The 9,965-nt window shown below is 38.1% G+C and overlaps 1 protein-coding gene across 5 annotated transcripts in view; it reads left to right on the top strand.

Annotated features, from left to right (window-relative positions):
• Positions 1-649: 649 nt before the first annotated feature.
• LOC107671125 (heat shock 70 kDa protein 12A-like) overlaps positions 650-9,965 on the top strand; it is a 36,799-nt gene continuing 27,483 nt past the window's right edge. The window contains exon 1 of one of the 5 annotated variants that reach the window (XM_016463975.1): positions 650-670. Coding sequence is in view for 1 of the 5 variants with exons in the window: in XM_016463973.1 (XP_016319459.1) it covers positions 3,207-3,249 (43 nt within the window). In the remaining 4 variants the exon portion in view is untranslated. Of the gene's footprint in view, positions 671-880; positions 912-2,936; positions 3,250-3,959; positions 4,014-4,225; positions 4,255-9,965 lie in introns of those variants that run through there. The other 4 variants (XM_016463976.1, XM_016463973.1, XM_016463974.1 and 1 more) reach the window with 4 other exon arrangements.

A 9,965-nucleotide genomic window follows, 5' to 3' on the forward strand; every position in this document is an offset into this window, starting at 1 on the left:
TACTGTAAGTGTAATTATTCACAAACCCCTCTGAGACAGATCCACACAGCTTTTAATAGCGTTATTTTGCGGCATAGATACACAAAAAATATTTACATGTTAATTTTAACGGGGACATAATCTAAAAGTAGCTGCTACAATCAAAATTGTTAATTGGTTAAGTTGCCATATAGTAAGTTACCATATTTTAAAAGACAATATATAATTTTACAGTAAAATAATTAATATTGTGTTTGTGTGTTTCTTCTTTTTTTTTACTATACTTTTTTATGGTGAATCGTCGTTAAAATAGGACGTTATATGATTTAATTAGGCTACACATTGACGTCATAGTATTTTTACGATAATGTTCTGGCAACCTACAACTAGCAGTTTTACAGTAAATGTAACATTTTCTACAGTGTATTCCTGGAAAGCACGTTTACTGGATGTAAATATTATATTCCATCTCAAGAACATTATTAGTCTTATCTTGTAAGGGATTTTATCCCTGCACGACTCTTCATGGCATAAAACTGCAACTGACTTTAAAAGCGCAGTGTAGACTTGGATGACTGAGATAGAAGCGGTGCAGAGTTGGGTCACGTGGTCTCGCTCCTCGGAGCTTTGAGTCAATGCAGCAAAAGTCTGCACGCTCCAGCATCATCATCCCAGGTGAAGCCGGAACGAGGTAGGGCTCCTCAACCACCGAACCAAACACACCGCAGCGCTTAAATATACGTCCATAACGCATATTAAAACGGTTCAGTGCTCGTTTTGATACGGAATAATCGCACTGCGGAGAAATGTAGTAATGCGACTGTTTACAGCATTGGCTTTGGGATCAAAACAGCATTTCCTACAGTAGCGCGGATGTGTATTTTGCTTGTTTCAAGGTCTGGCGTGTTTCTGACAGTTCTGCGCATTGCAAGGTAGATGAGCACATCTACTGCTGCTGTCGGTCCTTTAGGAAGGTCGCCAGTGTGACTGCTGTTGTGATGTAATGTGATTCAGGAGGGGCGCATCGGTGACACAGCAAGAACATCTGTGTTATAGTCATCATGACATGAGCATGCTTTTTCAGATGTTTGTGCAGTAGACATCATTACGGCGTCAAGGTGATATTCAGAGAGATGCGTAACATCTTTACGACATTGCCGTCTTTTCGAACCAATCGTGAATGGATCATTCTTGTGAATTGGTTCTTTAAAAATTGGTTGAACCGGTGTTCTGTCGATTTGTGCTACCCTGTCAGATTTTGCTACCTCCCATTAAAACAGTGGGTAGTACATTTCGACAACGAAAAATGCTACCTGTAAAATGATGGTTTATTAACATCTAAGCTACACCTACCACAACCCTAAACCTACCCTTACAGTAATGCAAATACAGTAATTAGCCTATGTTATATTCGCGGTTGTAGCTAGAATGGATACAGCTACAGGAAAGCAACAATAAATATTTTTTCTACCTATTAGATTGTGTTTTATTAAAGTCTACACCTACCCCAACCCTAAACCTACCCTTACAGTAATGCAGATACATTAAATATTGTTGTTCAGCATGAGAAAAAGGACGCAATATTGATGTGCGCGTGCGCAGTAAACCCTGGTAGGACAATCTGACGGGTAGGATAAAACATCAGGACACCTGTTCACAAACGCTGATTTGTTGCTATAAAATCGCACTGTATAGATCCGAGCGCATCCCGTGTCAACTCGCTGACTCGTTGAACCGAGAACCGATTCGCTATGAACCAGGAATCAATTGAACCGTGTGAGCGGATGGATCGAAAAAGTTGCTTCATTCCACTATGTGGAAATATTTGCATAATGCCGCCCAAATGTGCACGCAAAGAAAGAAGGCGTGGTTTCAGTAACTGCAGTTAGTGTTGAAGCAGCCATGTCAGGGAGACGCTGAACTCCACCCTGGCTGAGATCACACCCATATGTTCAATAAAAAGAAAGCAATTTCTCCTCATATTAGTACCTTCTTCTAGTACCTTTTGAAAGGGTACACTCTTAAAAATAAAGGTGCTTCAAAAGGTTCTTGAAGTGATGCCATAGAAGAACCATTTTTGGTTCCACAAATAACCATTCAGTCAAAGGTTCTTTAAAGAACCATCTCTTTCTTACCTTTTTATAACCTGGAGAACCTTCTTTCGCCACAAAGAACCTTTTGTGAAACAGAAAGGTTCTTCAGATGTTAAAGGCTCTTTATGGAACCATTCAGACAAAAAGGTTCTTCTGTGGCCTCACTGTGAAGCAGCTTTATTTGTAAGAGTGTAGCGGAGCTGTGATCCTGAACTGAACTGGTTCTGTGTTTCTTCAGTGACGCTGTATGACTGAATGTGTGTTTGTGCAGGTCTGGAGGCAGAAGCAGGAGCATCTTTCACAGAGACGCTCAGAAACGCTCCAGAACCGCAGCTGGCCGTCAGACCCGCGCCGGGAGCGCAAGAGGTACAGATACACAATATCACAATTCATATTCCTCTCTAAATCACAAAACACAAAACTCCGTCTCATGCTGGTGACGTTACTGTGCATAACATCAAAGATAAATCCTTCGCAGAGTAAATTGTTGATGTACTGATGTCTGTGAATCACTTTCTTTTACAGGTTCGTTTCAAAGAATCGATTACAAAATGATTCAGTGATCTTCTATGGCATCGTGAAGCACCTTTATTTTTAAGAGTGTACTGCCCCAGTGACAGTTTAGTTTTTCTGAGAGTGTGTAAATATTGCTCTATTTACAACACAATTAGTTTATTATATTGTATAATATCTTCACAGTATACACAGAGAATCGAATAGCTATACAGAATTAATTACGTGTCACTTTAGTTCTCAGAGGCCTGTGTTTACTCTGTTACTGTATTCATTAGCCTAGTCTTGCACATGAGTCGAGCCGAAGGGCGGGGCGGGATGGCGAGCCAACAGACGTAAAGTCTGGATCGGTACACTTCCTTTCTCTGGGTGTCAGACGGTATGAGAAAAACACAACTCTCGGTCAAACTCGAGATACTTCCTTTTCAATGAGCACCAAAGAGTTAATCTTAAAGAGTTTTGGGCCGGAAATCTGGTGGGTGTAAGCGTAGTTAAGAAACGGGACAGTGGGGAGCACACTTTGAGAAGTAGGGAGCTTTTTTGTAAAGAATCTAATGAGCCGCGCAAAAGTTTAGACATTAAGTGGGATCGTAACAGGAATAAGGAGACTTGAAAATTGTAATGATGACGGAGAAAGAGTTGGTGATTGAAGACATCATTACAGGTCAGTTAAATCACTTTTATAACAGTTTGAGCAGTTTATTCTACGGTGCAATCCGTTATCAACGCCCACAGAATCAGAGACCACTTGATATCATTACTGTAAGTGTAATTATTCACAAACCCCTCTGAGACAGATCCACACAGCTTTTAATAGCGTTATTTTGCGGCATAGATACACAAAAAATATTTACATGTTAATTTTAACGGGGACATAATCTAAAAGTAGCTGCTACAATCAAAATTGTTAATTGGTTAAGTTGCCATATAGTAAGTTACCATATTTTAAAAGACAATATATAATTTTACAGTAAAATAATTAATATTGTGTTTGTGTGTTTCTTCTTTTTTTTTACTATACTTTTTTATGGTGAATCGTCGTTAAAATAGGACGTTATATGATTTAATTAGGCTACACATTGACGTCATAGTATTTTTACGATAATGTTCTGGCAACCTACAACTAGCAGTTTTACAGTAAATGTAACATTTTCTACAGTGTATTCCTGGAAAGCACGTTTACTGGATGTAAATATTATATTCCATCTCAAGAACATTATTAGTCTTATCTTGTAAGGGATTTTATCCCTGCACGACTCTTCATGGCATAAAACTGCAACTGACTTTAAAAGCGCAGTGTAGACTTGGATGACTGAGATAGAAGCGGTGCAGAGTTGGGTCACGTGGTCTCGCTCCTCGGAGCTTTGAGTCAATGCAGCAAAAGTCTGCACGCTCCAGCATCATCATCCCAGGTGAAGCCGGAACGAGGTAGGGCTCCTCAACCACCGAACCAAACACACCGCAGCGCTTAAATATACGTCCATAACGCATATTAAAACGGTTCAGTGCTCGTTTTGATACGGAATAATCGCACTGCGGAGAAATGTAGTAATGCGACTGTTTACAGCATTGGCTTTGGGATCAAAACAGCATTTCCTACAGTAGCGCGGATGTGTATTTTGCTTGTTTCAAGGTCTGGCGTGTTTCTGACAGTTCTGCGCATTGCAAGGTAGATGAGCACATCTACTGCTGCTGTCGGTCCTTTAGGAAGGTCGCCAGTGTGACTGCTGTTGTGATGTAATGTGATTCAGGAGGGGCGCATCGGTGACACAGCAAGAACATCTGTGTTATAGTCATCATGACATGAGCATGCTTTTTCAGATGTTTGTGCAGTAGACATCATTACGGCGTCAAGGTGATATTCAGAGAGATGCGTAACATCTTTACGACATTGCCGTCTTTTCGAACCAATCGTGAATGGATCATTCTTGTGAATTGGTTCTTTAAAAATTGGTTGAACCGGTGTTCTGTCGATTTGTGCTACCCTGTCAGATTTTGCTACCTCCCATTAAAACAGTGGGTAGTACATTTCGACAACGAAAAATGCTACCTGTAAAATGATGGTTTATTAACATCTAAGCTACACCTACCACAACCCTAAACCTACCCTTACAGTAATGCAAATACAGTAATTAGCCTATGTTATATTCGCGGTTGTAGCTAGAATGGATACAGCTACAGGAAAGCAACAATAAATATTTTTTCTACCTATTAGATTGTGTTTTATTAAAGTCTACACCTACCCCAACCCTAAACCTACCCTTACAGTAATGCAGATACATTAAATATTGTTGTTCAGCATGAGAAAAAGGACGCAATATTGATGTGCGCGTGCGCAGTAAACCCTGGTAGGACAATCTGACGGGTAGGATAAAACATCAGGACACCTGTTCACAAACGCTGATTTGTTGCTATAAAATCGCACTGTATAGATCCGAGCGCATCCCGTGTCAACTCGCTGACTCGTTGAACCGAGAACCGATTCGCTATGAACCAGGAATCAATTGAACCGTGTGAGCGGATGGATCGAAAAAGTTGCTTCATTCCACTATGTGGAAATATTTGCATAATGCCGCCCAAATGTGCACGCAAAGAAAGAAGGCGTGGTTTCAGTAACTGCAGTTAGTGTTGAAGCAGCCATGTCAGGGAGACGCTGTGTGTTTCTAGGCGAAAGCAAAAGCACTTTATTTGGTCTTCCGAAAGTAGATGCATTTAGGAATCTTTAAGATTGCTTACAACAGGACAGTAATGCATTTTATGGACGACCGTTTCGTGAACCTATGAGAGGAGGTAATTCTGACTTTGCTATGACAATCTGGCTGGGACTGTAAACGTTTAATAGATCAGGATGTTGCAGATCTGGCACTGACATGCTAATTGCACCACGCCAGGAAATTTGCATAAGAACATTGAACTTGCTGCCAAATGTTTTTTTTTTTTTGGACCATTTGGCTGTTAAAATGTGCAAATTAACTCCATAATGTCCTTAAATTGACAATTTGTCCACACCTACTGCCTTGAGTACTTGTGAGTAGCAGTTTTAACCTATGCGTCGCCAGCCTCTGGTTAGGTTGCCAATAGCAGAATAAAAACATGTCCTCCCCCTCAGCACATTCCCACGGTGGCACTTCGGGCCTTGAGTATAAAGCAGTCATTGTTTGAGGAAAGGGGAAAAGGCCTCATAGGTAGCGCATGGAGGAGGGTACAGAAGAGAAGACTAGGCCCAGAAATGGTTTATTAGATGGGTAGTTGTGCATGTTGCATGTGGAGACCTTATGTAAACAAATATGGCTTTCATACTTTAGATATATTTCTTGATGCGTTTTCACTCTGCTGAGATCCCGAGGTTAATTGTTGCTTAGTTGATTTAATGCAATTTTATGAATATAATCTTTTCTGAAGTTAGGGTTGACATAAAACTGTATTTGATGCATTATTCACTGTACAGCTTGTTTTTCTTTTTGATGCTTTGCATCTGGCCTGTCTCTAAGTAGTAAAAAGAATACTTTAGGCCTATGTAATATAGTTTTATAAATAATAAAATAATTTGATAGTTTGTTGCAAAAAAACAATTACTGATAAAGATTAGGGCAAGTATCGTATTGAATTAAACATGACATTTTTAAGTCGAAAAAACAAAATAAAATTTTCTTGTAAAATGTACGCCAATAATCAGGGTTATAATAGTTAACTAAAACTGAAACTACAATTAAAACCATAAAAACCATTTTGTTACTTAAAATAAAATAAATGTTAACTGAAATAAATTATAAAAATCTTTTTATTTCAGAAATTTCCCAAGGTATTTCTCTATTTTAGTTAAACTTTGTGTACTAAAATAATTAAAACTAAAACTGACATAAAATTTAAAACTGTATGTATGTGTGTGTGTGTGTGTGTGTGTGTGTGTGTGTGTGTGTGTGTGTATATATATATATACACACACACATAAAATTTAAAACTGTATGTATGTGTGTGTGTGTGTGTGTGTGTGTGTGTGTGTGTGTGTGTGTGTGTGTATATATATATATATGCACACACATACACACATATACATACATATATAAACAAAAACACCTAAAAATGACAAAAAAAACAACTAAATTGCTAAAACTTTAAAATTAAAATGAAACTTGAAAATATAAAAATCAAAACTACAATAGTGTTTCAATGATACTTAAATCACACTGCTATAAAAAATCATTTGAAAAACAGTTTTTACAGTATATTTTGAATCTATGGAACCTACCAGGTTTTGTGACCATGTACCACACTATAGCATGTCTTTGTTAACAAGCATGCATTTGGAGTACAGTGAGACTGACAGCAATGGTGAAGGTGGTTGCAGTGCACTGAATGGTGCATGTTAAACAGTCGTGGTTGGGGCAGGACTGCTTAGTCAGCATGGATGGGATATGGGGTATTCCTGTTTGTCTGCAGACACACAAACTGTGACCAGCTATCGCCAAATACACAGATTTTTAACAAACATACACAAACTAGCACATGCACACCCAGAAACCCATAACTCTGGACTCAGGAGTATGACGTGACCAAGAGAGCAGAGATAATGTCCACTGTCAGGGTATGGCCACAAGATGTGATGTGGATCCACATCTGTTTAAATAATTGAGACACATGGCTGAGGAGAGAAAATGTAGAGATGGTATTTGTCTTTAGAAATAAATGAGCAAAGAAATCATTCACTTGCTTTGCATGCACAAAAATGTGAACATATTTTTTTGCTAGAGCTAAAAATGCATGTGCATTTTATTAACCAGTGCAGTATTTTCTGCATTCCATGTGTTCAGTGAGTAAATTGCAAGGCTTGTCCTTGCAGTCTAGGAAATGCTCAGCTAGTAGGGGGTGTCTGGGTCACTGGGTGTGTGTTTGGAGAGGTAGGACGACAGGGTGATGTAATTTAAAGCAGAGCCATTAGCATCTCTGTTTGAGGTCAGCTCAATGGCTTTTAGCTTCACACACACTTTTGCTTAGAATGGCTTAATTTGATGAGTGATGTCTGTGGTCAGCATCTGTGTAGGTCAAACTCACTCTCATTGTCTCTCATTCGCTGTTTATCCTTCTCTGAGTTCTTACAATGAGTGCAAGGTTTTGAGCTCCAAAATTTGTGTGCTTTAAGGTTTAGACTTGGACCTTTATACTTTGTTTAGATGTTTTTTAGGCCTTAATCGCAACTTGAAAGTCCTTTTTATGTAAGATTAAATCTCTGGCTTTGAATATAATTCATTTGAAGATTAAATGCATATCTTAACGACTGCAGAGTTTTGAGGCAGGAAAACTTGCAGATGGGACGGAAAGCTGTCTTTTTTCTATTTAGTTGAAAATCGTGCTGTGAATGATGTAGAGTTTTGGAAGCCTGCTACGACACTCACAAAAGCCCAAAAATTCCATTCTGGCATTACGTCATGGTATAGGCATTAGCTGCGGTTGCCTCGGTTTCGAAAGGGAAGGAGAGGAAAGTTGTATAAGGGGGAGCAGGGACAGCTTTTATGTCAACAGATCATCCACGTGGTAATGAGAATGTTACGCCTTTGGAGTGTTATGTTAAAAACCCATATGAAGCCTTACAACTGAAAATAAATCACTTTTTAGCACCCCGTATGCACAGTCAAGCTTTTGTTTACAATATGTGTCTGCCAAGAGACAGTCAGTCAGGCCAAGCAGACTCCACCCAGCACATATGTTCTCATGCTGTACATCTGTGATTTTCAGCTCAGTGAATCATGTGAATCTGGCCAGTTTCACAAATTAACTTGTTTATTATAAGCTTTATTTGCCCCCTCAAATTGAATTTAAGTGCATTTTTAACTACACTACTATTCAAAAGTTCAGGGTCGGTAAGATGTTTAATATGTTTTTGAAAGTTTCTTATGTTCACCAAGGCTGCATTTATTTGATCAAAAATACAGTAAAAACAGTAGTATTGTGAAATATTTTTACAATTTAAAAAACTGGTTTTCTATTTTAATATATTTTAAAATGTACTGTATTCCTGTGATGGAAAACTACATTTTCAGCATCATTACTCCAGTCTTCAGTGTCACATGATCCTTCAGAAATCATTCTAATGTGAAAATATTTCTTTATATTGTCTAGTAACAATGCATTCAAAATCTTATTTAAATCAAACCTTTAAACAGTAGTGTATATAACAACTCATAATTTATATAAGAATATAAGAGCAAATCATTTAATTTATTTAAATTCTAACCATAAATAATTATGGCTGTTATCTTTGAAATCAAACCAAACTTCAAATACAGAAGTAGCTGTAAAAATGTGCAAAACATCATAACACAATAAACACTTTGTTAGAATTCATTTGATATACTGTAACACAGACCCTGAGTTAGTATGGTCACTGCAGACGTGTCTGCTAAACCCATTACTTGATAGGCCTAGGATGCAATATGAAATATACAGTATATCCCCTCAACAGGGAACTTTGCACTTTCTGATATCTTTGTTTCAGACCCGTAAAGGGCAGATGTTTGTTTGTGTTGTGCAACCTGCATGAGCATATTTGGTTTTTCAGTTCTGATCCAAATCTTGACTGTTGCTCAGAGAGTTAGGTCTGTCATGCACTGTGCTTGTGGTTCACTTTGCTTTGGAGATGGTTTGAATAATTTCACATTTGTTTGAATTATTCATATACCCCTTTCGGTATATCTGGAGAGATGGTGTGGCCAGCCACACAGATGCTACTCATAGATCGGAGACAAATGTATCTTCAGGTTGGTTAGAAAAACAGATCACAAACTGTTATTGACACATTTGTGCTGCCTCAAACCAGACAGCATTAATGTGAAAATGTCTTATTTTTGTAGCATTCTGAAAAAGGGTGGCCATGAAAAGATGCATTTACATGCCGCCAAGAAGCCTTGATTCGTTGTAATGAATTCCCTGTGGGCTTGACAGCACTATGTGAGGAAACCGACCCCACCAGCGTGGAGAGAAATAATAATCCAGTCAAGCTGTGTCTGGCCTTCAGTCTCAGGGGCAATGGGGGAGATGAATGGAGATATATATATATATATATATATATATATATACTCAGTAGCTTATATAGTGGCATTACAGGGAAGCATGTACTTCAAGTGTACTATGCTGAGTTTAGCTTTACAATTTAAAAAACTGGTTTTCTATTTTAATATATTTTAAAATGTACTGTATTCCTGTGATGGAAAACTACATTTTCAGCATCATTACTCCAGTCTTCAGTGTCACATGATCCTTCAGAAATCATTCTAATGTGAAAATATTTCTTTATATTGTCAATTTTGAAAACAGTTGTGGAAACTAATACTTTTTTCAGGATTCTTTGATGAATATAAAGTTTAAAAGAATTGCATATATATA

Source organism: Sinocyclocheilus anshuiensis, unplaced genomic scaffold (assembly GCF_001515605.1).
Source record: "Sinocyclocheilus anshuiensis isolate Anshui unplaced genomic scaffold, SAMN03320099.WGS_v1.1 scaffold861, whole genome shotgun sequence".
NCBI lineage: Eukaryota > Metazoa > Chordata > Actinopteri > Cypriniformes > Cyprinidae > Sinocyclocheilus > Sinocyclocheilus anshuiensis.